Source organism: Hyla sarda, chromosome 5, assembly GCF_029499605.1.
Source record: "Hyla sarda isolate aHylSar1 chromosome 5, aHylSar1.hap1, whole genome shotgun sequence".
Taxonomy (NCBI): Eukaryota; Metazoa; Chordata; class Amphibia; order Anura; family Hylidae; genus Hyla; species Hyla sarda.
The window spans coordinates 84,748,247-84,774,716 of NC_079193.1; the positions used below are offsets into that span (position 1 = coordinate 84,748,247).

General features: G+C 45.5%; 1 protein-coding gene across 1 annotated transcript in view; it reads left to right on the forward strand.

Annotated features, from left to right (window-relative positions):
- Nucleotides 1-16,963: 16,963 nt before the first annotated feature.
- The window catches only part of NFE2L3 (NFE2 like bZIP transcription factor 3), a 47,445-nt gene continuing 37,938 nt past the window's right edge, over nucleotides 16,964-26,470 (forward strand). The window contains exon 1 of the mRNA XM_056519838.1: nucleotides 16,964-17,806. Coding sequence (XP_056375813.1) covers nucleotides 17,300-17,806 — 507 coding nt within the window. The 5' untranslated portion in view covers nucleotides 16,964-17,299. The remainder of the gene's footprint in view (nucleotides 17,807-26,470) is intronic.

Sequence of the window (26,470 nt, forward strand, 5' to 3'; positions counted from 1 at the left end):
CAAAGGATACTGTGAGAGAGGTGCTCCGAGCGGTGTGGCACATGGCAGGGCCTCCCCAGGCAGGAGACCACGGCAGAGTCTAGAGTCCCCATCAAATTTGTCCGGCAGGGACAAACGGGGGTTAGGAGCGGCCGGTCGCTGCGGAGGAGTTGCAGGAGCCGGCGGAGGAGATGGTTGTTGCTGTTGCAGCTGCTGTGTCTGTGACTGAAGTTGCTGTATCTGCGGCAGCAGCTGCTGTATCTGTGACTGAAGTTGCTGTGTCACGGTGGTCAAGTATGACAGCTGGTGATTTCGTTGGGTGATCATTAGGGATTGCTGGGCGATCACCGTGGAAATGTCGGCAAGACTTGACAGCGGCACCTCAGCGGAATCCATGGCCGGATCTACTGTCACGATTCGGCAGGCTGGAGGTGGATCCTCTGTGTCAGAGAGGGATTGGCGTGGACCGTGTCGGTGGACCGGTTCTAAGTAGCTACTGGTTTTCACCAGAGCCCGCCGCAAAGCGGGATGGTCTTGCAGCGGCGGTAGCAACCAGGTCGTATCCACCGGCAACGGCTCAACCTCTCTGACTGCTGAGATAGGCATGGTACAAGGGATAAGGCAAGAGCAAGGTCGGACGTAGCAGAAGGTCAGGGCAGGCAGCAAGGATCGTAGTCAGGGGCAACGGCAGGAGGTCTGGAACACAGGCTAGGAACACTCAAGGAAAGGCTTTCTCTGGCACAAGGGCAACAAGATCCGGCAAGGGAGTGCAGGGGAAGTGAGGTATAAGTAGGGAGTGCACAGGTGGAAACTAATCAGGGTGATTGGGCCAGGCACCATCATTGGTGCACTGGCCCTTTAAATTGCAGAGACCCGGCGCGCGCGCGCCCTAAGGAGCGGGGCCGCGCGCACAGGGACAACACAGACGGGGAACGGGTCAGGTACGTGACTTGGGATGCGATTCGCGAGCGGGCGCGTCCCGCTATGCGAATCGCATCCCCGCCGGCAATGACAGTGCAGCGCTCCCGGTCAGCGGGTCTGACCGGGGTGCTGCAGAGAGAGGGACGCCGCGAGCGCTCCGGGGAGGAGCAGGGACCCGGAGCGCTCGGCGTAACAGAGGGTTTTGCTTTTGCCGCCTTCCTATGAACAATAGAATTAATAATGGTTAACAATTTGTTAATTTATTGATGAGAATTATCACTTCAGTGACTAGATAAAAAAAAAACACATAGCCGACCTGGTTTTAATGTTTATAAACCTCTGGAATCAATTCTATTTCTGATTGAAAGTTGAGAGTACTATCAGTCACCAATAAGGGCATTTACAGATACATTAACTGTTCATCAGGCATCATAGAGATGTCACCTCGATCTCAACCCAACATCCCCTTGTTCCTTTGTGAAGGTTATATATAATGGACACACCTTCTCTTGAGCTATAATTAATATTGAGACCACACACACAGTCATTATTATTAGAACTTTCTATTACCATTCATCAAGACATCGCGCAGCTGTTAGTGCACATTGAAATATGCGCATGAGCATAGTGCTGCCGTAGTTCCGAGAACTTTTAAGATCTTGCGCAGCACCATGTGCGCATTGTTTACATATGACGTGCGCATCGGATTTCCGCCTTCCTCGCGTATCAGGTCTGCACAAGTGGCATTTCCTGATAGGCTAAGATATCCTAACAACATCATTGGTCTATCGAAGTGTCCATATCATACCATGACAATGTGATTGGATAGAATTAATTAGGGTTTGTAGGAAGTGATCCAGGATTGGATGGGTTGCAATCTGACATCATCACAAGAGGTCATAAATACACAGGTCGGCGTTTTGGATGCCATTGCCCACATGCCTCTTGACAAAGCCACTTTGGTGGTGAAACGTTGAGGGGGGCATTGTTCACTGGTTTAAAATTGCTGTGTGCTCTAACCTATGACAGTGGATCAGGATCATAGTTACTAAAATGCTTCCCGCCTTCTAACCATGTTTAATGGAGCCATCAGAGCCCTTATCATTTTGCAATCAGATGGTTATTTGCACACAGTGCTTTTAATGTGTTTGTTTTTTCATCTTAATTTTTGTACACCAATTGCACTAGTTATTATTATTATATCAAGTGGACCTGATCAATAAAGTCCTTTTAATTGATGGTTGGGATCTTAGGGTATTTTTGGACCCCCCTTGGTGGTTTATTGGTTTTTGCTGTATATTCACCCTCCAACCATTGGTCTCTCAAAAATAGCTAGTACAGTGTGGTGTCCCCCTGTGTATGATGGGAGTAGTAATAGAGTATAGTGTGCCCCTGTGTATGATGGGAGTAGTAATACAGTATGGTGTCCTGCTGTGTCTGATGAAAGGAGTACAGTGTGGTGTCCCCTCTATATGATGTGAGTTGTACATTATGGTGTCCTCCTGTGTATGATGCGAGTAGTAGTACAGTATGGTGTCCTCCTGTGTATGATGGGATTAGTAAGTACAGTGTGGTGTCCTCCTGTGTATGATGGGAGTAGTAAGTACAGTATGGTGTCCTCCTATGCATGATGGGAGTAGTACAGTGTGCTGTCCTTCTGTGTATGATGGGAGTAGTACAGTATGGTGTTCTCCTGTGTATGATGGGAGTAGTAATACAGTATAGTGTGCCCCTGTGTATGATGGAAGTAGTACAGTGTGGTGTCCCCTTGTGTATGATGGGAGTAGTAATACAGTATAGTGTGCCCCTGTGTATGATGGGAGTAGTAATACAGTATGGTGTCCTCCTGTGTCTGATGAGAGTAGTACAGTGTGGTGCCCCCTCTGTATGATGTGAGTTGTACATTATGGTGTCCTCCTGTGTATGATGCGAGTAGTAGTACAGTATGGTGTCCTCGTGTGTATGATGGGAGTAGTAGTACAGTGTGGTGTCCTCCTGTGTATGATAGGAGTGGTAGTACAGTGTGGTGTCCTCCTGTGTATGATGGGAGTAGTAAGTACAGTATGGTGTCCTCCTATGTATGATAGGAGTAGTAGTACAGTGTGCTGTCCTCCTGTGTATAATGGGAGTAGTACAGTATGGTGTCCTCCTGTGTATGATGGGAGTAGTAGTACAGTGTGGTGTCCTCCTGTGTATGATTGGGGGTAGTAATACAGTATGGTGTCCTTCTGTGTATGATGGGAATAGTAGTACAGTATGGTGTCCTCCTGTGTATGATGGGAGTAGTAATACAGTATGTTGTCCTCCTGTGTATGATGGAAGTAGTAGTACAATATGGTGTCCTCCTGTGTATGATGGAAGTAGTAGTACAGTATGGTGTCCTCCTGTGTAGGATGGGAGTAGTGCAGTATGGTGTCCTCCTGTGTATGATGGGAGTAGTAGTACAATATGGTGTCCTCCTGTGTATGATGGACGTAGTAGTACAGTATGGTTTCCTCCTGTGTATGATGGGAGTAATAATACAGTATGGTGTCCTCCTGTGTATGATGGGAGTAGTAATACAGTATGGTGTCCTCCTGTGTATGATGGGAGTAGTAGTACAGTATGGTGTCCTCCTGTGTAGGATGGGAGTAGTGCAGTATGGTAATATCCTGTGTATGATGGGAGTAGTAGTACAATATGGTGTCCTCCTGTGTATGATGGACGTAGTAGTACAGTATGGTGTCCTCCTGTGTATGATGGGAGTAATAATACAGTATGGTGTCCTCCTGTGTATGATGGAAGTAGTAGTACAGTATGGTGTCCTCCTGTGTAGGATGGGAATAGTAATACAGTATGGTGTCCTCCTGTGTATGATGGAAGTAGTAGTACAATATGGTGTCCTCCTGTGTATGATGGAAGTAGTAGTACAATATGGTGTCCTCCTGTGTATGATGGAAGTAGTAGTACAGTATGGTGTCCTCCTGTGTATGATGGGAGTAGTAATACAGTATGGTGTCCTCCTGTGTATGATGGAAGTAGTAGTACAGTATGGTGTCCTCCTGTGTAGGATGGGAATAGTAATACAGTATGGTGTCCTCCTGTGTATGATGGAAGTAGTAGTACAATATGGTGTCCTCCTGTGTATGATGGAAGTAGTAGTACAATATGGTGTCCTCCTGTGTATGATGGAAGTAGTAGTACAGTATGGTGTCCTCCTGTGTAGGATGGGAGTAGTGCAGTATGGTATCCTCCTGTGTATGATGGGAGTAATAATACAGTATGGTGTCCTCCTGTGTATGATGGAAGTAGTAGTACAGTATGGTATCCTCCTGTGTATGATGGAAGTAGTAGTACAATATGGTGTCCTCCTGTGTATGATGGGAGTTGTAGTGCAGTATGGTGTCCTCCTGTGTATGATGGGAGTTGTAGTACAGTATGGTGCCCTCCTGAGTAGGATGGGAGTAGTACAGTATGGTGTCCTCCTGTGTATGATGCGAGTAATAATACAGTATGGTGTCCTCCCTTGTATGATGGGAGAAGTAATACAGTATGGTGTCCTCCTGTGTATGATGGGAGTAGTAATACAGTATGGTGTCCTCCTGAGTAGGATGGGAGTAGTACAGTATGGTGTCCTCCTGTGTATGATGGGAGTAATAATACAGTATGGTGTCCTCCTGTGTATGATGGGAGTAATAATACAGTATGGTGTCCTCCTGTGTATGATGGAAGTAGTAGTACAGTATGGTGTCCTCCTGTGTAGGATGGGAATAGTAATACAGTATGGTGTCCTCCTGTGTATGATGGAAGTAGTAGTACAATATGGTGTCCTCCTGTGTATGATGGAAGTAGTAGTACAATATGGTGTCCTCCTGTGTATGATGGAAGTAGTAGTACAGTATGGTGTCCTCCTGTGTATGATGGGAGTAGTAATACAGTATGGTGTCCTCCTGTGTATGATGGAAGTAGTAGTACAGTATGGTGTCCTCCTGTGTATGATGGAAGTAGTAGTACAATATGGTGTCCTCCTGTGTATGATGGAAGTAGTAGTACAATATGGTGTCCTCCTGTGTATGATGGAAGTAGTAGTACAGTATGGTGTCCTCCTGTGTAGGATGGGAGTAGTGCAGTATGGTATCCTCCTGTGTATGATGGGAGTAAAAATACAGTATGGTGTCCTCCTGTGTATGATGGAAGTAGTAGTACAGTATGGTATCCTCCTGTGTATGATGGAAGTAGTAGTACAATATGGTGTCCTCCTGTGTATGATGGGAGTTGTAGTGCAGTATGGTGTCCTCCTGTGTATGATGGGAGTTGTAGTACAGTATGGTGCCCTCCTGAGTAGGATGGGAGTAGTACAGTATGGTGTCCTCCTGTGTATGATGCGAGTAATAATACAGTATGGTGTCCTCCCTTGTATGATGGGAGAAGTAATACAGTATGGTGTCCTCCTGTGTATGATGGGAGTAGTAATACAGTATGGTGTCCTCCTGAGTAGGATGGGAGTAGTACAGTATGGTGTCCTCCTGTGTATGATGGGAGTAATAATACAGTATGGTGTCCTCCTGTGTATGATGGGAGTAATAATACAGTATGGTGTCCTCCCTTGTATGATGGGAGTAGTAATACAGTATGGTGTCCTCCTGTGTATGATGGGAGTAGTAATACAATATGGTGTCCTCCTGAGTAGGATGGGAGTAGTACCATATGGTGTCCTCCTGTGTATGATGGGAGTAGTACCATATGGTGTCCTCCTGTGTATGATGGGAGTAGTAGTACAGTATGGTTTCCTCCTGTGTATGATGGGAGTAATAATACAGTATGGTGTTCTCCTGTGTATGATGGGAGTAGTAGTACAGTATGGTGTCCTCCTGTGTATGATGGGAGTAGTAGTACAGTATGGTGTCCTCCCTTGTATGATGGGAGTAATACAGTATGGTGTCCTCCTGTGTAAGATGGGAGTTGTAGTGCAGTATGGTGTCCTCCTGAGTAGGATGGGAATAGTACTGTATGGTGTCCTCCTGTGTATGATGGGAGTAGTAGTACAATATGGTGTCCTCCTGTGTATGATGGGAGTAGTAGTACAGTATGGTGTCCTCCTGTGTATGATGGGAGTAGTAGTACAGTATGGTGTCCTCCTGTGTATGATGGGAGTAGTAGTACAGTATGGTGTCCTCCTGTGTATGATGGGAGTAGTAGTACAGTATGGTGTCCTCCTGTGTATGATGGGAGTAGTAGTACAGTATGGTGTCCTCCTGTGTATGATGGGAGTAATAATACAGTATGGTGTCCTCCCTTGTATGATGGGAGTAGTAGTGCAGTATGGTGTCCTCCTGTGTATGATGGGAGTAGTAGTGCAGTATGGTGTCCTCCTGTGTATGATGGGAGTAGTAGTACAGTATGGTGTCCTCCTGTGTATGATGGGAGTAGTAGTACAGTATGGTGTCCTCCTGTGTATGATGGGAGTAATAATACAGTATGGTGTCCTCCCTTGTATGATGGGAGTAATAATACAGTATGGTGTCCTCCTGTGTATGATGGGAATAATAATACAGTATGGTGTCCTCCTGTGTATGATGGGAGTAATAATACAGTATGGTGTCCTCCCTTGTATGATGGGAGTAATAGTGCAGTATGGTGTCCTCCTGAGTAGGATGGGAGTAGTACAGTATGGTGTCCTCCTGTGTATGATGGGAGTAGTACAGTATGGTGTCTTCCTGTGTATGATGGGAGTAATAATACAGTATGGTGTCCTCCTGTGTATGATGGGAGTAATAATACAGTATGGTGTCCTCCCTTGTATGATGGGAGTAGTAATACAGTATGGTGTCCTCATGTGTATGATGGGAGTAGTAATACAATATGGTGTCCTCCTGAGTAGGATGGGAGTAGTACCATATGGTGTCCTCCTGTGTATGATGGGAGTAGTACCATATGGTGTCCTCCTGTGTATGATGGGAGTAGTAGTACAGTATGGTGTCCTCCTGTGTAGGATGGGAGTAATAATACAGTATGGTGTCCTCCTGTGTATGATGGGAGTAGTAGTACAGTATGGTTTCCTCCTGTGTATGATGGGAGTAATAATACAGTATGGTGTTCTCCTGTGTATGATGTGAGTAGTAGTACAGTATGGTGTCCTCCTGTGTATGATGGGAGTAGTAGTACAGTATGGTGTCCTCCCTTGTATGATGGGAGTAATACAGTATGGTGTCCTCCTGTGTAAGATGGGAGTTGTAGTGCAGTATGGTGTCCTCCTGAGTAGGATGGGAGTAGTACTGTATGGTGTCCTCCTGTGTATGATGGGAGTAGTAGTACAATATGGTGTCCTCCTGTGTATGATGGGAGTAGTAGTACAGTATGGTGTCCTCCTGTGTATGATGGGAGTAGTAGTACAGTATGGTGTCCTCCTGTGTATGATGGGAGTAGTAGTACAGTATGGTGTCCTCCTGTGTATGATGGGAGTAGTAGTACAGTATGGTGTCCTCCTGTGTATGATGGGAGTAGTAGTACAGTATGGTGTCCTCCTGTGTATGATGGGAGTAATAATACAGTATGGTGTCTTCCCTTGTATGATGGGAGTAGTAGTGCAGTATGGTGTCCTCCTGTGTATGATGGGAGTAGTAGTACAATATGGTGTCCTCCTGTGTATGATGGGAGTAGTAGTACAGTATGGTGTCCTCCTGTGTATGATGGGAGTAGTAGTACAGTATGGTGTCCTCCTGTGTATGATGGGAGTAATAATACAGTATGGTGTCCTCCCTTGTATGATGGGAGTAATAATACAGTATGGTGTCCTCCTGTGTATGATGGGAGTAATAATACAGTATGGTGTCCTCCCTTGTATGATGGGAGTAATAGTGCAGTATGGTGTCCTCCCTTGTATGATGGGAGTAATACAGTATGGTGTCCTCCTGTGTAAGATGGGAGTTGTAGTGCAGTATGGTGTCCTCCTGAGTAGGATGGGAGTAGTACTGTATGGTGTCCTCCTGTGTATGATGGGAGTAGTAGTACAATATGGTGTCCTCCTGTGTATGATGGGAGTAGTAGTACAGTATGGTGTCCTCCTGTGTATGATGGGAGTAGTAGTACAGTATGGTGTCCTCCTGTGTATGATGGGAGTAGTAGTACAGTATGGTGTCCTCCTGTGTATGATGGGAGTAGTAGTACAGTATGGTGTCCTCCTGTGTATGATGGGAGTAGTAGTACAGTATGGTGTCCTCCTGTGTATGATGGGAGTAATAATACAGTATGGTGTCCTCCCTTGTATGATGGGAGTAGTAGTGCAGTATGGTGTCCTCCTGTGTATGATGGGAGTAGTAGTACAGTATGGTGTCCTCCTGTGTATGATGGGAGTAGTAGTACAGTATGGTGTCCTCCTGTGTATGATGGGAGTAATAATACAGTATGGTGTCCTCCCTTGTATGATGGGAGTAATAATACAGTATGGTGTCCTTCTGTGTACGATGGGAGTAATAATACAGTATGGTGTCCTCCCTTGTATGATGGGAGTAATAATACAGTATGGTGTCCTCCTGTGTATGATGGGAGTAATAATACAGTATGGTGTCCTCCCTTGTATGATGGGAGTAATAGTGCAGTATGGTATCCTCCTGTGTAGGATGGGAGTAATAATACAGTATGGTGTCCTGTGTAGGATGGGAGTAATAATACAGTATGGTGTCCTCCTGTGTATGATGGAAGTAGTAGTACAGTATGGTATCCTCCTGTGTATGATGGGAGTAGTAGTACAGTATGGTGTCCTCCTGTGTAGGATGGGAGTAATAATACAATATGGTGTCCTGTGTAGGATGGGAGTAATAATACAGTATGGTGTCCTCCTGTGTATGATGGAAGTAGTAGTACAGTATGGTATCCTCCTGTGTATGATGGAAGTAGTAGTACAATATGGTGTCCTCCTGTGTATGATGGGAGTTTTAGTGCAGTATGGTGTCCTCCTGTGTATGATGGGAGTAGTACCGTATGGTGTCCTCCTGTGTATGATGAGAGTAGTAGTACCGTATGGTGTCCTCCTGTGTATGATGGGAGTAATAATACAGTATGGTATCCTCCTGTGTATGATGGAAGTAGTAGTACAATATGGTGTCCTCCTGTGTATGATGGGAGTAGTAATACAGTATGGTGTCCTCCTGTGTAGGATGGGAGTAGTAATACAGTATGGTGTCCTCCTGTGTAGGATGGGAGTAGTAATACAGTATGGTGTCCTCCTGTGTATGATGGAAGTAGTAGTACAGTATGGTGTCCTCCTGTGTATGATGGGAGTAGTAGTACCGTATGGTGTCCTCCTGTGTAGGATGGGAGTAATACAGTATGGTGTCCTCCTGTGTATGATGGGAGTAATAATACAGTATGATGTCCTCCTGTGTAGGATGGGAGTAATAATACAGTATGGTGTCCTTCTGTGTATGATGGGAGTAATAATACAGTATGGTGTCCTCCTGTGTATGATGGGAGTAGTAGTACAGTATGGTGTCCTCCTGTGTATGATGGGAGTAGTAATACAGTATGGTGTCCTCCTGTGTATGATGGGAGTAATAATACAGTATGGTGTCCTCCTGTGTATGATGGGAGTAATAATACAGTATGGTGTCCTCCTGTGTATGATGGGAGTAATAATACAGTATGGTGTCCTCCCTTGTATGATGGGAGTAATAGTGCAGTATGGTGTCCTCCCTTGTATGATGGGAGTAATACAGTATGGTGTCCTCCTGTGTAAGATGGGAGTTGTAGTGCAGTATGGTGTCCTCCTGAGTAGGATGGGAGTAGTACTGTATGGTGTCCTCCTGTGTATGATGGGAGTAGTAGTACAATATGGTGTCCTCCTGTGTATGATGGGAGTAGTAGTACAGTATGGTGTCCTCCTGTGTATGATGGGAGTAGTAGTACAGTATGGTGTCCTCCTGTGTATGATGGGAGTAGTAGTACAGTATGGTGTCCTCCTGTGTATGATGGGAGTAGTAGCACAGTATGGTGTCCTCCTGTGTATGATGGGAGTAGTAGTACAGTATGGTGTCCTCCTGTGTATGATGGGAGTAATAATACAGTATGGTGTCTTCCCTTGTATGATGGGAGTAGTAGTGCAGTATGGTGTCCTCCTGTGTATGATGGGAGTAGTAGTACAGTATGGTGTCCTCCTGTGTATGATGGGAGTAGTAGTACAGTATGGTGTCCTCCTGTGTATGATGGGAGTAATAATACAGTATGGTGTCCTCCCTTGTATGATGGGAGTGATAATACAGTATGGTGTCCTTCTGTGTATGATGGGAGTAATAATACAGTATGGTGTCCTCCCTTGTATGATGGGAGTAATAATACAGTATGGTGTCCTCCTGTGTATGATGGGAGTAATAATACAGTATGGTGTCCTCCCTTGTATGATGGGAGTAATAGTGCAGTATGGTATCCTCCTGTGTAGGATGGGAGTAATAATACAGTATGGTGTCCTGTGTAGGATGGGAGTAATAATACAGTATGGTGTCCTCCTGTGTATGATGGAAGTAGTAGTACAGTATGGTATCCTCCTGTGTATGATGGGAGTAGTAGTACAGTATGGTGTCCTCCTGTGTAGGATGGGAGTAATAATACAGTAAGGTGTCCTGTGTAGGATGGGAGTAATAATACAGTATGGTGTCCTCCTGTGTATGATGGAAGTAGTAGTACAGTATGGTATCCTCCTGTGTATGATGGAAGTAGTAGTACAATATGGTGTCCTCCTGTGTATGATGGGAGTTTTAGTGCAGTATGGTGTCCTCCTGTGTATGATGGGAGTAGTACCGTATGGTGTCCTCCTGTGTATGATGAGAGTAGTAGTACCGTATGGTGTCCTCCTGTGTATGATGGGAGTAATAATACAGTATGGTATCCTCCTGTGTATGATGGAAGTAGTAGTACAGTATGGTGTCCTCCTGTGTATGATGGGAGTAGTAATACAGTATGGTGTCCTCCTGTGTATGATGGGAGTAGTAGTACAGTATGGTGTCCTCCTGTGTATGATGGGAGTAATAATACAGTATGGTGTCCTCCCTTGTATGATGGGAGTAATAATACAGTATGGTGTCCTCCTGTGTATGATGGGAGTAGTAGTACAGTATGGTGTCCTCCTGTGTATGATGGGAGTAATAATACAGTATGGTGTCCTCCCTTGTATGATGGGAGTAATAATACAGTATGGTGTCCTCCTGTGTATGATGGGAGTAATAATACAGTATGATGTCCTCCCGTGTATGATGGGAGTAATAATACAGTATGGTGTCCTCCTGTGTATGATGGGAGTAATAATACAGTATGGTGTCCTCCCTTGTATGATGGGAGTAATAGTGCAGTATGGTATCCTCCTGTGTAGGATGGGAGTAATAATACAGTATGGTGTCCTGTGTAGGATGGGAGTAATAATACAGTATGGTGTCCTCCTGTGTATGATGGAAGTAGTATTACAGTATGGTATCCTCCTGTGTATGATGGGAGTAGTAGTACAGTATGGTGTCCTCCTGTGTAGGATGGGAGTAATAATACAATATGGTGTCCTGTGTAGGATGGGAGTAATAATACAGTATGGTGTCCTCCTGTGTATGATGGAAGTAGTAGTACAGTATGGTATCCTCCTGTGTATGATGGAAGTAGTAGTACAATATGGTGTCCTCCTGTGTATGATGGGAGTTTTAGTGCAGTATGGTGTCCTCCTGTGTATGATGGGAGTAGTACCGTATGGTGTCCTCCTGTGTATGATGAGAGTAGTAGTACCGTATGGTGTCCTCCTGTGTATGATGGGAGTAATAATACAGTATGGTATCCTCCTGTGTATGATGGAAGTAGTAGTACAATATGGTGTCCTCCTGTGTATGATGGGAGTAGTAATACAGTATGGTGTCCTCCTGTGTAGGATGGGAGTAGTAATACAGTATGGTGTCCTCCTGTGTAGGATGGGAGTAGTAATACAGTATGGTGTCCTCCTGTGTATGATGGAAGTAGTAGTACAGTATGGTGTCCTCCTGTGTATGATGGGAGTAGTAGTACCGTATGGTGTCCTCCTGTGTAGGATGGGAGTAATACAGTATGGTGTCCTCCTGTGTATGATGGGAGTAATAATACAGTATGGTGTCCTCCTGTGTAGGATGGGAGTAATAATACAGTATGGTGTCCTTCTGTGTATGATGGGAGTAATAATACAGTATGGTGTCCTCCTGTGTATGATGGGAGTAGTAGTACAGTATGGTGTCCTCCTGTGTATGATGGGAGTAGTAATACAGTATGGTGTCCTCCTGTGTATGATGGGAGTAATAATACAGTATGGTGTCCTCCTGTGTATGATGGGAGTAATAATACAGTATGGTGTCCTCCTGTGTATGATGGGAGTAATAATACAGTATGGTGTCCTCCCTTGTATGATGGGAGTAATAGTGCAGTATGGTGTCCTCCCTTGTATGATGGGAGTAATACAGTATGGTGTCCTCCTGTGTAAGATGGGAGTTGTAGTGCAGTATGGTGTCCTCCTGAGTAGGATGGGAGTAGTACTGTATGGTGTCCTCCTGTGTATGATGGGAGTAGTAGTACAATATGGTGTCCTCCTGTGTATGATGGGAGTAGTAGTACAGTATGGTGTCCTCCTGTGTATGATGGGAGTAGTAGCACAGTATGGTGTCCTCCTGTGTATGATGGGAGTAGTAGTACAGTATGGTGTCCTCCTGTGTATGATGGGAGTAATAATACAGTATGGTGTCTTCCCTTGTATGATGGGAGTAGTAGTGCAGTATGGTGTCCTCCTGTGTATGATGGGAGTAGTAGTACAGTATGGTGTCCTCCTGTGTATGATGGGAGTAGTAGTACAGTATGGTGTCCTCCTGTGTATGATGGGAGTAATAATACAGTATGGTGTCCTCCCTTGTATGATGGGAGTGATAATACAGTATGGTGTCCTTCTGTGTATGATGGGAGTAATAATACAGTATGGTGTCCTCCCTTGTATGATGGGAGTAATAATACAGTATGGTGTCCTCCTGTGTATGATGGGAGTAATAATACAGTATGGTGTCCTCCCTTGTATGATGGGAGTAGTAGTACAGTATGGTGACCTCCTGTGTAGGATGGGAGTAATAATACAGTAAGGTGTCCTGTGTAGGATGGGAGTAATAATACAGTATGGTGTCCTCCTGTGTATGATGGAAGTAGTAGTACAGTATGGTATCCTCCTGTGTATGATGGAAGTAGTAGTACAATATGGTGTCCTCCTGTGTATGATGGGAGTTTTAGTGCAGTATGGTGTCCTCCTGTGTATGATGGGAGTAGTACCGTATGGTGTCCTCCTGTGTATGATGAGAGTAGTAGTACCGTATGGTGTCCTCCTGTGTATGATGGGAGTAATAATACAGTATGGTATCCTCCTGTGTATGATGGAAGTAGTAGTACAGTGTGGTGTCCTCCTGTGTATGATGGGAGTAGTAATACAGTATGGTGTCCTCCTGTGTATGATGGGAGTAGTAGTACAGTATGGTGTCCTCCTGTGTATGATGGGAGTAATAATACAGTATGGTGTCCTCCCTTGTATGATGGGAGTAATAATACAGTATGGTGTCCTCCTGTGTATGATGGGAGTAGTAGTACAGTATGGTGTCCTCCTGTGTATGATGGGAGTAATAATACAGTATGGTGTCCTCCCTTGTATGATGGGAGTAATAATACAGTATGGTGTCCTCCTGTGTATGATGGGAGTAATAATACAGTATGATGTCCTCCCGTGTATGATGGGAGTAATAATACAGTATGGTGTCCTCCTGTGTATGATGGGAGTAATAATACAGTATGGTGTCCTCCCTTGTATGATGGGAGTAATAGTGCAGTATGGTATCCTCCTGTGTAGGATGGGAGTAATAATACAGTATGGTGTCCTGTGTAGGATGGGAGTAATAATACAGTATGGTGTCCTCCTGTGTATGATGGAAGTAGTAGTACAGTATGGTATCCTCCTGTGTATGATGGGAGTAGTAGTACAGTATGGTGTCCTCCTGTGTAGGATGGGAGTAATAATACAATATGGTGTCCTGTGTAGGATGGGAGTAATAATACAGTATGGTGTCCTCCTGTGTATGATGGAAGTAGTAGTACAGTATGGTATCCTCCTGTGTATGATGGAAGTAGTAGTACAATATGGTGTCCTCCTGTGTATGATGGGAGTTTTAGTGCAGTATGGTGTCCTCCTGTGTATGATGGGAGTAGTACCGTATGGTGTCCTCCTGTGTATGATGAGAGTAGTAGTACCGTATGGTGTCCTCCTGTGTATGATGGGAGTAATAATACAGTATGGTATCCTCCTGTGTATGATGGAAGTAGTAGTACAATATGGTGTCCTCCTGTGTATTATGGGAGTAGTAATACAGTATGGTGTCCTCCTGTGTAGGATGGGAGTAGTAATACAGTATGGTGTCCTCCTGTGTAGGATGGGAGTAGTAATACAGTATGGTGTCCTCCTGTGTATGATGGAAGTAGTAGTACAGTATGGTGTCCTCCTGTGTATGATGGGAGTAGTAGTACCGTATGGTGTCCTCCTGTGTAGGATGGGAGTAATACAGTATGGTGTCCTCCTGTGTATGATGGGAGTAATAATACAGTATGGTGTCCTCCTGTGTAGGATGGGAGTAATAATACAGTATGGTGTCCTTCTGTGTATGATGGGAGTAATAATACAGTATGGTGTCCTCCTGTGTATGATGGGAGTAGTAGTACAGTATGGTGTCCTCCTGTGTATGATGGGAGTAGTAATACAGTATGGTGTCCTCCTGTGTATGATGGGAGTAATAATACAGTATGGTGTCCTCCTGTGTATGATGGGAGTAATAATACAGTATGGTGTCCTCCTGTGTATGATGGGAGTAATAATACAGTATGGTGTCCTCCCTTGTATGATGGGAGTAATAGTGCAGTATGGTGTCCTCCCTTGTATGATGGGAGTAATACAGTATGGTGTCCTCCTGTGTAAGATGGGAGTTGTAGTGCAGTATGGTGTCCTCCTGAGTAGGATGGGAGTAGTACTGTATGGTATCCTCCTGTGTATGATGGGAGTAGTAGTACAATATGGTGTCCTCCTGTGTATGATGGGAGTAGTAGTACAGTATGGTGTCCTCCTGTGTATGATGGGAGTAGTGGTACAGTATGGTGTCCTCCTGTGTATGATGGGAGTAGTAGTACAGTATGGTGTCCTCCTGTGTATGATGGGAGTAGTAGCACAGTATGGTGTCCTCCTGTGTATGATGGGAGTAGTAGTACAGTATGGTGTCCTCCTGTGTATGATGGGAGTAATAATACAGTATGGTGTCTTCCCTTGTATGATGGGAGTAGTAGTGCAGTATGGTGTCCTCCTGTGTATGATGGGAGTAGTAGTACAGTATGGTGTCCTCCTGTGTATGATGGGAGTAGTAGTACAGTATGGTGTCCTCCTGTGTATGATGGGAGTAATAATACAGTATGGTGTCCTCCCTTGTATGATGGGAGTGATAATACAGTATGGTGTCCTTCTGTGTATGATGGGAGTAATAATACAGTATGGTGTCCTCCCTTGTATGATGGGAGTAATAATACAGTATGGTGTCCTCCTGTGTATGATGGGAGTAATAATACAGTGAGGTGTCCTCCCTTGTATGATGGGAGTAATAGTGCAGTATGGTATCCTCCTGTGTAGGATGGGAGTAATAATACAGTATGGTGTCCTGTGTAGGATGGGAGTAATAATACAGTATGGTGTCCTCCTGTGTATGATGGAAGTAGTAGTACAGTATGGTATCCTCCTGTGTATGATGGGAGTAGTAGTACAGTATGGTGTCCTCCTGTGTAGGATGGGAGTAATAATACAGTATGGTGTCCTGTGTAGGATGGGAGTAATAATACAGTATGGTGTCCTCCTGTGTATGATGGAAGTAGTAGTACAGTATGGTATCCTCCTGTGTATGATGGAAGTAGTAGTACAATATGGTGTCCTCCTGTGTATGATGGGAGTTTTAGTGCAGTATGGTGTCCTCCTGTGTATGATGGGAGTAGTACCGTATGGTGTCCTCCTGTGTATGATGAGAGTAGTAGTACCGTATGGTGTCCTCCTGTGTATGATGGGAGTAATAATACAGTATGGTATCCTCCTGTGTATGATGGAAGTAGTAGTACAGTATGGTGTCCTCCTGTGTATGATGGGAGTAGTAATACAGTATGGTGTCCTCCTGTGTATGATGGGAGTAGTAGTACAGTATGGTGTCCTCCTGTGTATGATGGGAGTAATAATACAGTATGGTGTCCTCCCTTGTATGATGGGAGTAATAATACAGTATGGTGTCCTCCTGTGTATGATGGGAGTAGTAGTACAGTATGGTGTCCTCCTGTGTATGATGGGAGTAATAATACAGTATGGTGTCCTCCCTTGTATGATGGGAGTAATAATACAGTATGGTGTCCTCCTGTGTATGATGGGAGTAATAATACAGTATGATGTCCTCCCGTGTATGATGGGAGTAATAATACAGTATGGTGTCCTCCTGTGTATGATGGGAGTAATAATACAGTATGGTGTCCTCCCGTGTATGATGGGAGTAATAATACAGTATGGTATCCTCCTGTGTATGATGGGAGTAGTAGTACAGTATGGTGTCCTCCTGTGTATGATGGGAGTAATAATACAGTATGGTGTCCTCCTGTGTATGATGGGAGTAATAATACAGTATGGTGTCCTCCCGTGTATGATGGGAGTAATAGTGCAGTATGGTGTCCTCCTGTGTATGATGGGAGTAGTAGTACAGTATGGTGTCCTCCTGTGTATGATGGGAGTAATAATACAGTATGGTGTCCTCCCGTGTATGATGGGAGTAATAATACAGTATGGTGTCCTCCTGTGTATGATGGGAGTAGTAGTACAGTATGGTGTCCTCCTGTGTATGATGGGAGTAATAATACAGTATGGTGTCCTCCTGTGTATGATGGGAGTAATAATACAGTATGGTGTCCTCCCTTGTATGATGGGAGTAATAGTGCAGTACAGTAGGAGTAGTAGTGTGCTGCGTCCTCCCAGCACATGTGACAGCCTTCAGTCCATAGAGCAGTGTTCACACCTTCCTCATCCGCCGCCCTCTTCCTCAGCCCCTCCCCCGGGTCTGCCCACCGCCCTGCCGGCCTGCCTGTGGGGAGTGCAGCTATGCCCGGCATTGTCACAGGCTCCGTGCATTGATGCCTTTGTGTCTGGCAGCAGAGGGGCAGCCGGCGTGCTCTTTGTCTTCTTCCCGGTTTAGGGGCCACTCCGGCTGCTCCCCGCCGCCCATCTGATCCCCCGCCCGGTTATGCCCGCTGCCTGCCGCTTCCTGTGCCCACGGACCCTGGCAGCAGACTGATCGGTAGCCGGGAAGTTTCCTCGTCGTCTCGGCCCGGCGGGGATACAATGAAGGATCTGAAGAAGTATATGACAGAAGGTTTGCTGCAGTTCGCCATCCTACTGAGCCTGGCCGGGGTGCGGGTGGATCTGGACTCTTACCTGCCGCCCATCAGGGAGATCATCCTGGGCACCAGCTCTGCCTACTCTCAGATCCCCTTCCACAGTCTGAGGGACACTTGGGAGGGCTCCAGCCTGCACCCCAAGAGCCCGGACCTGGACTCCTTCTTCACTGCCCGGAGGCTGCTGGACGAGGTGAGGGCGCTGGGGGACACACGGGTGCCCAGGACGGAGGTCAGTGCCTGGCTGGTGCACACGGTGTCCGCGGATGATGCTGAGACTGGCACCAGTGTCCTGCTCACTGCGGGCTCCACTGAGGAGGATACCCCGAGCAACAATGAAGGCCCAGACCAACCACCTGCCGGGAGCAGCAGCCTACAGCCAAGCCATGCCACCCCCTCACAGCCACACATTGGCACAGGTGCCACCTCCACCCCTGGAGACTATACCAAAGAGGTAACTAAGGCAGGAGCCATTCATTTTATACCTTACATATCATAGCTGGGCGACATGTAGGATGGTCTGGTGCAACAGTAAAGGCTTTGTTCACACTCAGTAGTTTGGGCCTTGTTTGTCAACTGTAACGTCTATTTAAAAAAAAAAAAAAATCGTGAAAAATTGGGGGAACATAGCCTAAGGCCTGTTTCACCTAGGCAAAAGATGTGGCCATGTGACCACCCCGGCCCGACTACCTTTCTAATGACCTGACCTTTGGCTGTAATACGAATTCAAAAATGTATCCGTAATGTGCCGGTACGATGTACGTGGGACTGAGAGGAATTTTTTCACAGTTTTTCTGTTGTCTGAACAAGGTCATATCATGTGTCTCCTAATGACAGCGCCCCCCCCCCCCCAACCTGTTGCCCTCCAGCTGTCGGAAAAAGCTTGTGGTTGAGGACATGATGGGAGTTGTAGGTTTTTCAAATGCCGGAGAGCCACAGGTTGGGGGGAACACCGCCCTAAGTGAGTGATGCCATTTTTATATGGCTGGCATAGCCGGAGCGGGTAACCTGCCATAGCAGCCAATAATGTATTGTCACCTGAAGTTGTGACAAGTTGTTACATTGTATCAGTGCTCATCCTCGTTATTTAGTCACAGAACAAATATGGAGGCATCATGTGTGTTTCTGTAGCACCGAGCACCACGCCCTGCCCAGATTGTCCTGCGTTCTCTTTATTCTAATATATGGATGGCACACCACCCCACTCCTCCGACTCCTCAGACATCTCCCCTTTGTGTTCGGGGTTGTTGACCCAATAAGATCATAAGAAGAGGGTTTGTTTGTAAACAGGACCGGCCATTGTTACATTGTGGCTGGGCTGAGGGTGGATGCTGTTGGCTCATCCTGCCAGTCTGGGTGTAGATCTTTAGGTGAAGTAGAAGGTTCAGTTTTTCAAGGTGTTGCGTCACTTGCGAAACTTTAACATAACCTTACGAGAGATCTTTGGCACCACAATGAAGATTTCGGCTCTTAGCCTTCTGTTTCACAATAAGTCAGTTTCACTTCTTATGGGGGGGCAAACTCCAAGTACAGTAGAGGCATCTGCAGACTAAAGGCTTATGTGTCAGTGTTTTTTTAAAACAGTGTGCCTCCAGCTGTTGCAAAGCTACAACTCCCAGCATGCCCGGACAGCCAAAGGCTGTCCGGGCATGCTGGGAGTTGTAGTTTTGCAACAGCTGGAGGCACACTGTTTGGAAAACACTGCTGTAGGTGACACAGAGGTCAAAGTTGCACCAGGGCCCTGATGCCTGAGGGGGTCCAAGGCATCTCTGCCACCTACTAAACCACCTGTGTTATAAATGGAACAGGGTGAATTTGGCTCCTTGTTACTGATTTTGCACTTGTGCCCAGAAGATACAAATTACGCCCCTGGGGTTGACCATTGCCCACTCCAACCAACTACACAGGATGGTTTGATTGGCTGTTAAGCAGGATCGTATGTGCAAAGTTCTCCCCAAAGTTCATGAGGGGGCCCTACAGTGGGCCTTTTAGGGCCCATTAGATTAACAGTCTATGTACCGTATATACTCGAGTATTAGCCGTTCCAAATATAAGCCGAGGCCCCTAATTTCACCCCAAAAACCTAGGAAAAGTTATTGACTCAACTATAAGCCTAGGGTGGGAAATACATCATCCCCCCATGTCATCATCCCCCCCCCCCCCCTGTCATCATTCAGACCCCCGTCATTAACACCCGCGTCATCATCACCCCCTTCATCATCACCACCTGTCAATCCCTTCGTCATCATCCAGACCCCCCCTTTTGTTTTCTACTCACCTCCCCAGTTGTTGCTTTCTCGGTGGGAAGGAAGGGTGAGCTGGTCTGGGCCATCCATCTTTGGCCATCTATGCTGCAGGGACCGTCCGGTGGGGAGGGTTAGTCGTTCCGGGCTGTCCATCTTCACAGGGAGGCCCTCTTCTCCGCTTCAGGCCGGCCACGGACTAGTGCTGTTGCGTTGATGACAACGTGCAGGGACATCCGTGCGCAGCAGACGTCCGTGACGTCCCTGCAAATGAACGTCCCTGCGCGGTGGCGTCAATGCAGCGTCACTAGTTCGGGGCCGGCCCGGAGGGCCTCCCGGTGAAGATGGACAGCCCGGAACGACTGACCCTCCCCACCGAACGGTCCCTGCAGCATAGATGGGCGAAGATGGATGGCCTGGCCCATCCCCCACAGCTAAGCCAGAAGCGTTTTTTGTTCACTCGAGTATAAGCCGAGGGGGGGCATTTTCAGCACGAAAAATCATGCTGAAAAACTCGGCTTATACTTGAGTATATATGGTATATTTCATAAACATCCTTGTTTTTAAAGGCATGTTCACACAGGCAAAATCCACACTTAAAATTCCACCTTAAAATCCACATGGAGTTTTCATGTGGAACCTGGTACAATGCTGTTTTTCAAAAATTCACTTTTTTCCAAGATTTCCCAGAGATTTTTTTTTGCAAAACCGCATGGATGCTGATCAGGATATCGGCATACGGAAATCCATACGTGTTTCACCCATGTCAACATGGCCCTAAAAGTCATCTCTCTGCTGACCTTCAAAGGTGTCATCTGGGGACATTGGCTAAAATTCAGATATAAGGCCTCTATAGAGACCCTGTGGTTCTAGGTGGATTAGTAGGCACAGTCTGTGGGTGCCTCCCTACATACAAAGCATCTAGGGTAGAATAATGCCGTGGAACATGCCACCAGTTTTTCTCTGGAAGCATACAGAGGTAAAGTACGGCCCATATGTATGGCTGCTGTATTATGGAGCGTCTTGGTACCTTACTATCGATAAGAGAGGAGTACTACAAAAATGATCCATTCATATTATGGGGGATTTAGTTGACGTGCGATGCTTCTCCCCTACATCAGCAGGAGACAACCCTTGTAAATGGACTGCAACACAACGTATTCATATTTTCATTGAAATTCACCTTCTTATATGTGCCCACATAGTTATCAGGGAGAGTCGTATAGCATTGCATAACCAGGGTTTGAAGCATTTCTGTCATTTCAGGTGACTTTTTAGCTGCCAGGTGTGTGTACATGAGAAGTAGCGCTATTTCTGGCCATTATAGAACTTATATATGGCATTTTTTACCAGTTTTCCCTTTAGCAGGAGCATAGAGGACATTATAAAGCAGTGCTTAGCAGTGAATCAAGTCCTGGGTGAGATCTTATACTCACAGTAAGCTCATGTGTAGTCTCTGTGCAGTCGCTCTTCTTTTTGTCTCTCTTGACTCACTCCCCTTCCCATGTGCTTTTTTCCCCTCCTTCCATTGACTTGTATGGGCAGCCTGTAACCTGAAGTGTTTTTGGAAGATTTAAAGTCAGGCTATGTTTTTAACACATTTTTTTTTAGCATTTTAGGCTGGGTTCACACTACGATTGCACTGTAAGGCTGCCGGATCTGATTGGGGGGGAGCGAAAACCGGGCGCTCCCATATCCCAGCCGGACCCAGTCCGTATCTAATGCATTTCAATTAGCCAACCGGAGTGAAATGGTGACTCTGGTCGACACATTTTTGCCCCATATCCGGTTTTCTGACCGGACCTAAAACTGTGGTATGCCGCGCTTTTAGGTCCGGTCACAAAACCGGATATGGCGCAGAAATGTGCCGGCCGGAGTCACCGTTTCACTCCAGTCGGGTTATTGAAATGAATTAGATACGGGCTGGGTCCGGCTGGGATACGGGAGCGCCCGGGTTTTCGCTCCCACCCACCGGATCTGGCAGCCGTACAGTGCAATCGTAGTGTGAACCCACCATTACATGTGTTTTGGCCGTATGGTAAAATAATTTTGAAGTAAAATAGTGTCATTTTTATTAGATTTTGAAACAATTACTGCAAAAACACAATGGGGGAGATTTATCATAACCTGAACAGAGGAAAAGTTGCTGAGTTGCCCATAGCAACCAATCAGATAGCTTCTTTCATTTTTAACAAGGCCTCTGCAAAATGAAAGTAGAGATCTGATTGGTTGCTATGGGCAACTGGGCAACTTTTCCTTTGCACAGGTTTTGATAAATCTCCCCCAATGTGTAAACACAGCCGCAGGGGAGGTGAATAACTTTATATGCTGATCCTATAGAGCAGCAGTATAAAGATGGAGCCTGGTATATAGATGTGATTCTGGGTATATATGGGAGTTAACAGGAAGTCAGCTGACCAGGATAGACCATATCCTCTGACACATTTAAGGCCCCTTTCACACTACAGGTATCATCCTGCTTTTTTACTGCCGTTATTTTACAATAATGGATGGGAAAAAAAACTGATGGAATAACTGGTAATAACTGATGATAACTGATGACCACCATCCATTATTTTATTTTATTATTTTTTTTCTTACAAAACCCAATGTTATTCGTCCATTATTATCCGTTATCATCCGTTATTACCAGTTACATCCGTTTTTTTTTTTAAATCCGGTTTTTAACCCTTTTTTTTGTAAAGCTATACTGAGCATGCTCATTACACACGAGGCACCTTATTCCTCTTAAGTTACTTCTACAGAGAGTAGCTCTGTAATATAGCATGCGCTGTAGCATGCCACTCACTTTTTTCCAATTTTGTAAAATTGGAGGTACTAGATCAGTGTTAGCCAAGCAGGGTGCCTTCAGCTGTTGCAAAACTTCAACTCCCAGCATGCCCGGACAGCCTTTGGCTGTCCGGGCATGCTGGGAGTTGTAGTTTTGCAACAGCTGGAGGCACCCTGGTTGTGAACTACTATACTAGATGAACAAGATTATTTCTATGGGCATCATATTTGAAATCCTTGTGACATGGTCATATGCATGAGGCTTTAGGGCTCGTTCACAAGGACAGATCCGCAGCGTATTTTACGCTGCAGGTCCGCCGACGATGGATCCTACAGTGTGCCTTTAAAGAGGTACTCCGGTGGAAAACTTTTTTTTTTTTTTTTTTAAATCAACTGGTGCCAGAAAGTTAAACAGATTTGTGAATTACTATAAAAAAAATCTTAATCCTTCCAGTACTTATTAGCTGCTGAATACTACAGCGTAAATTCTTTTCTTTTTGAAACACAGAGCTCTCTGCTGACATCATGACCACAGTGCTCTCTGCTGACATCTCTGTCCATTTTAGGAACTGTCCAGAGCAGCATATGTTTGCTATGGGGATTTTCTCCTACTCTGGACAGTTCCTAAAATGGACAGAGATGTCAGCAGAGAGCACTGTGCTCATGATGTCAGCAGACAGCTCTGTGTTTCAAATGGAAAAGAATTTCCACTATAGTATTCAGCAGCTTATAAGTACTGGAAGGATTAAGATTTTTTAATAGAAATAATTTACAAATCTGTTTAACTTTCTGGCACCAGTTGATTTAAAAAAAAAAAAAAAAAAAAAAAGGTTTTCACTGGAGTATCCCATTAAGTGTGCCTGCTCAGAGTGGCAATCCGCCGCTACGAGCAGACACACTGCGATGTGCGATTCACCGCGAGCATGCGCAGTATACTAGCACAACTCGCGGCTGCTTGGCCTAGCTCAGGCAGCAGGGGGAGCATGTGTGCGAGTACACTGCACATGCGCGTGGCGGCTCGCACATCCCAGTGTGTGTCTGCTTGTAGCGGCAGAATGCCACAACGAGCAGGCACATCCATCGGGTCCATCGTTGGCGGATCCCCAGAGGTGCAACAGTTCCAGATACTCCAGAATGTTATTTTATGGGTAATGTAAGAACAGGAGAGCTGTTTATAGTCCCTTTAGTTTGGAAAGTTCACTAAATATTTGAAGTTCCAAGGTGTGAAAGAATTTTCTGTATCTTACTTCTCCGCTGACACTGAAGTCTAGGGAACTTCCACAAAAGGTAATCTGCTTTCCCTTTCAGTTCGTAAGGTGTGTAATAGTGAAAGTGATGGGAATCTCCTTTATACCTGTCATCACGTTTTACGCTTCCATCACCAGTATACATCACAATACGTTTTTAACAAGGTTTTCTAATATATACAGCGGCACAGCCATAGACCGCGCAGACCAGCCCCTACTCTGCTCCTAGACATCTTATCCCCTTTTCAAGAATAGAGGATAAGATGTCTAATCGCTGGGGGTCTGACCGCTAAGACCCCCCTGCAATCTCCGGCGCGGCACCCAGAAATCGGCTGCATGGAGTGAACTCAGTTCCGTGTCGGATGACGGGCGACCACAGCCATCATGCCCTCTCCATTGATGTCTATGGGAGGAGGCGTGACGGCTATGCACAAGCTGTCACGCCCCCTCCCATAGATATTAATGGAGGGGGGCGTTGTGTGATGTCATGAACACAGAAGCCCCAAGCTTTTGTGTTCAGAACGCTGCAATGCCGGCTCATAGATCATGGGGTGCCCAGCAGCTGGACCCCCGCGATCAGACATCTTATCCCCTATCCTGTAGATAGGGGATAAGATGTCTAGGGGCGGAGTACCCCTTTAACTAGTGAGTACTTTTGGTCTGTTTCATGAACATATAGGGTGAGGTTTATCAAAACCTGTCCAGAGGAAAAGTTGCCCAGTTGTCCATAGCAACCAATCAGATCGCTTCTTTCATTTTTAACAAGGCCTCTGCAGAATGAAAGAAGCGATCTGATTGGTTGCTATGGGCAACTGGGCAACTTTTCCTCTGCACAGGTTTTGATAAATCTACCCCATTGTTGTTTGTGGGACACAAAAGCGTACACTACTGTGGTAAAGGGTAGCAGGGAAAATATGTATAAAACATGTAATGCTAGACATTTTTAGTGTCACAATCACATAAATACATTTACCACATTTGAACCACCTTCCTTGTCTCAAAACATGACTGATTTTAGGAAAGGGTTGTATGAACAATCCTACGATCATTCGGATATCCCTTTTCACCCAACACTTAAGCTATTTAAAGCCTTTGTGAAAAGCGTCTATCTACAAGATCATTTACTATGGAGCAATAATAGGGTAATAAAGTCCTTATACTAACATGTTCTGACCTCTACAGGAGACAATTAGCAAGACCGCAGAATCAGACTACACACAGGGTTTCGTAGTCAGCAACTACTGCATTAAAGGGGTACTCTGGCCCTAAGACATCGTATCCCCTATCCAAAGGATAGGGGATAAGATGCCTGATTGCGGGGGTCCCGCCGCTGGGGACCCCCCAATCTTTCATGCAGCACCCCGCTATGACCAGCCTCCGGAGCGAACATCGCTCCGGGTCTGATGAATCACGATCAAGGGGCCAGAGTATTGTCACGTCACAGCTTTTTAGTTGGGTGTAAAAGTACCAAATACATGGACTTGGAGAATACATAGGGAAGAATTTAACAGCACCCAGTTTTTTGGCATATAAAAGTAGCAAATTTTTTAACAAGCCTCATTTTGCACAAAAATTAGCGACTTCCCGTTTTACGTCGCTACGCTGTCCTATCATCAAACTGATGTATAATGTACAATGTTCTTGCGGTAACATTAGCACAGCCTACCATGTCCTCCATATAGTCCCATTTATACGACATAATTTCTGACCGCTGCCCTACTGAATAATATGGATCTTCATCATGAGACAAATCATCGCGGAGCGGCCATTTTCATCAGCCTTGGTACCGTACACAATCAATAAAGCTACTGGAAACTGCTTTACAGAAAAGAGTTATTAATAACACAACTACGTATGGAAATATCCTGAACCTACTTTCAATGTGGCTGAGATACAGATTTACATCAAGTCACTAAATAATACAAGGGGAGTTGTTAGCTACCACTAGAGATGAGCGAATTTACAGTAAATTTGATTCGTCACAAACTTCTCGGCTCGGCAGTTGATGACTTTTCCTGCATAAATTAGTTCAGCTTTCCGGTGCTCCGGTGGGCTGGAAAAGGTGGATACATTCCTAGGAAAGAGTCTCCTAGGAATGTATCCACCTTTTCCAGCCAACGGGAGCACCTGAAAGCTGAACTAATTTATGCAGGATAAGCCATCAACTGCCGAGCCGAGAAGTTCGTGACGAATCGAATTTACTGTAAATTCGCTCATCTCTAGCTACCACTGTAAGGATAGGTTGCCACACAGTGTTTTTTGGGTGAAAAAAGTAGCATCTAAATTTCTGCTGTTTTGGGTTTAGGGTCAGATTTCCAAAATCGCTGCATGTAGAGACTATGGCGTTTTTCCTCATATAGAAGTCTATGGGAGGGGGGAAAAATGCCATCAAAAGTACCATGTGGGTTTAGCATTGGCTTTTTTTTTTTGTTTTGTTTTTTTCTCCCCAATTCTTCAATGGAAATCCTTAAATTACATGACGAAAGAATCACATGAGGAAATTGGAATGTTCAGGATAGTCATATGTCTATTCACCCCACCATGCTCATTCTACGGAGGCAGACAACAAATGGCAGGCGGCTACTTAACGTGTCGATACCAAGACCAGGAAGTGCTGCACAGCAGGACCGGGGTCTGTTGGAATTGCAGCTAAGAAGAGATCAAGGAAGGGGAGTACACTGTTTTTTTTCTTTTACACCTGCCTGAGCCCTTTTCATTGTAAAAAGTATTCCCACGACAACCCCTTTAAAGGGGTACTCCACTGGCCCAGGGTTCGGAACATTTAGTTGCGAATATTGCGTGTGGGCTGCGGGGGTCGTGACGTCATGACCCCGCCCT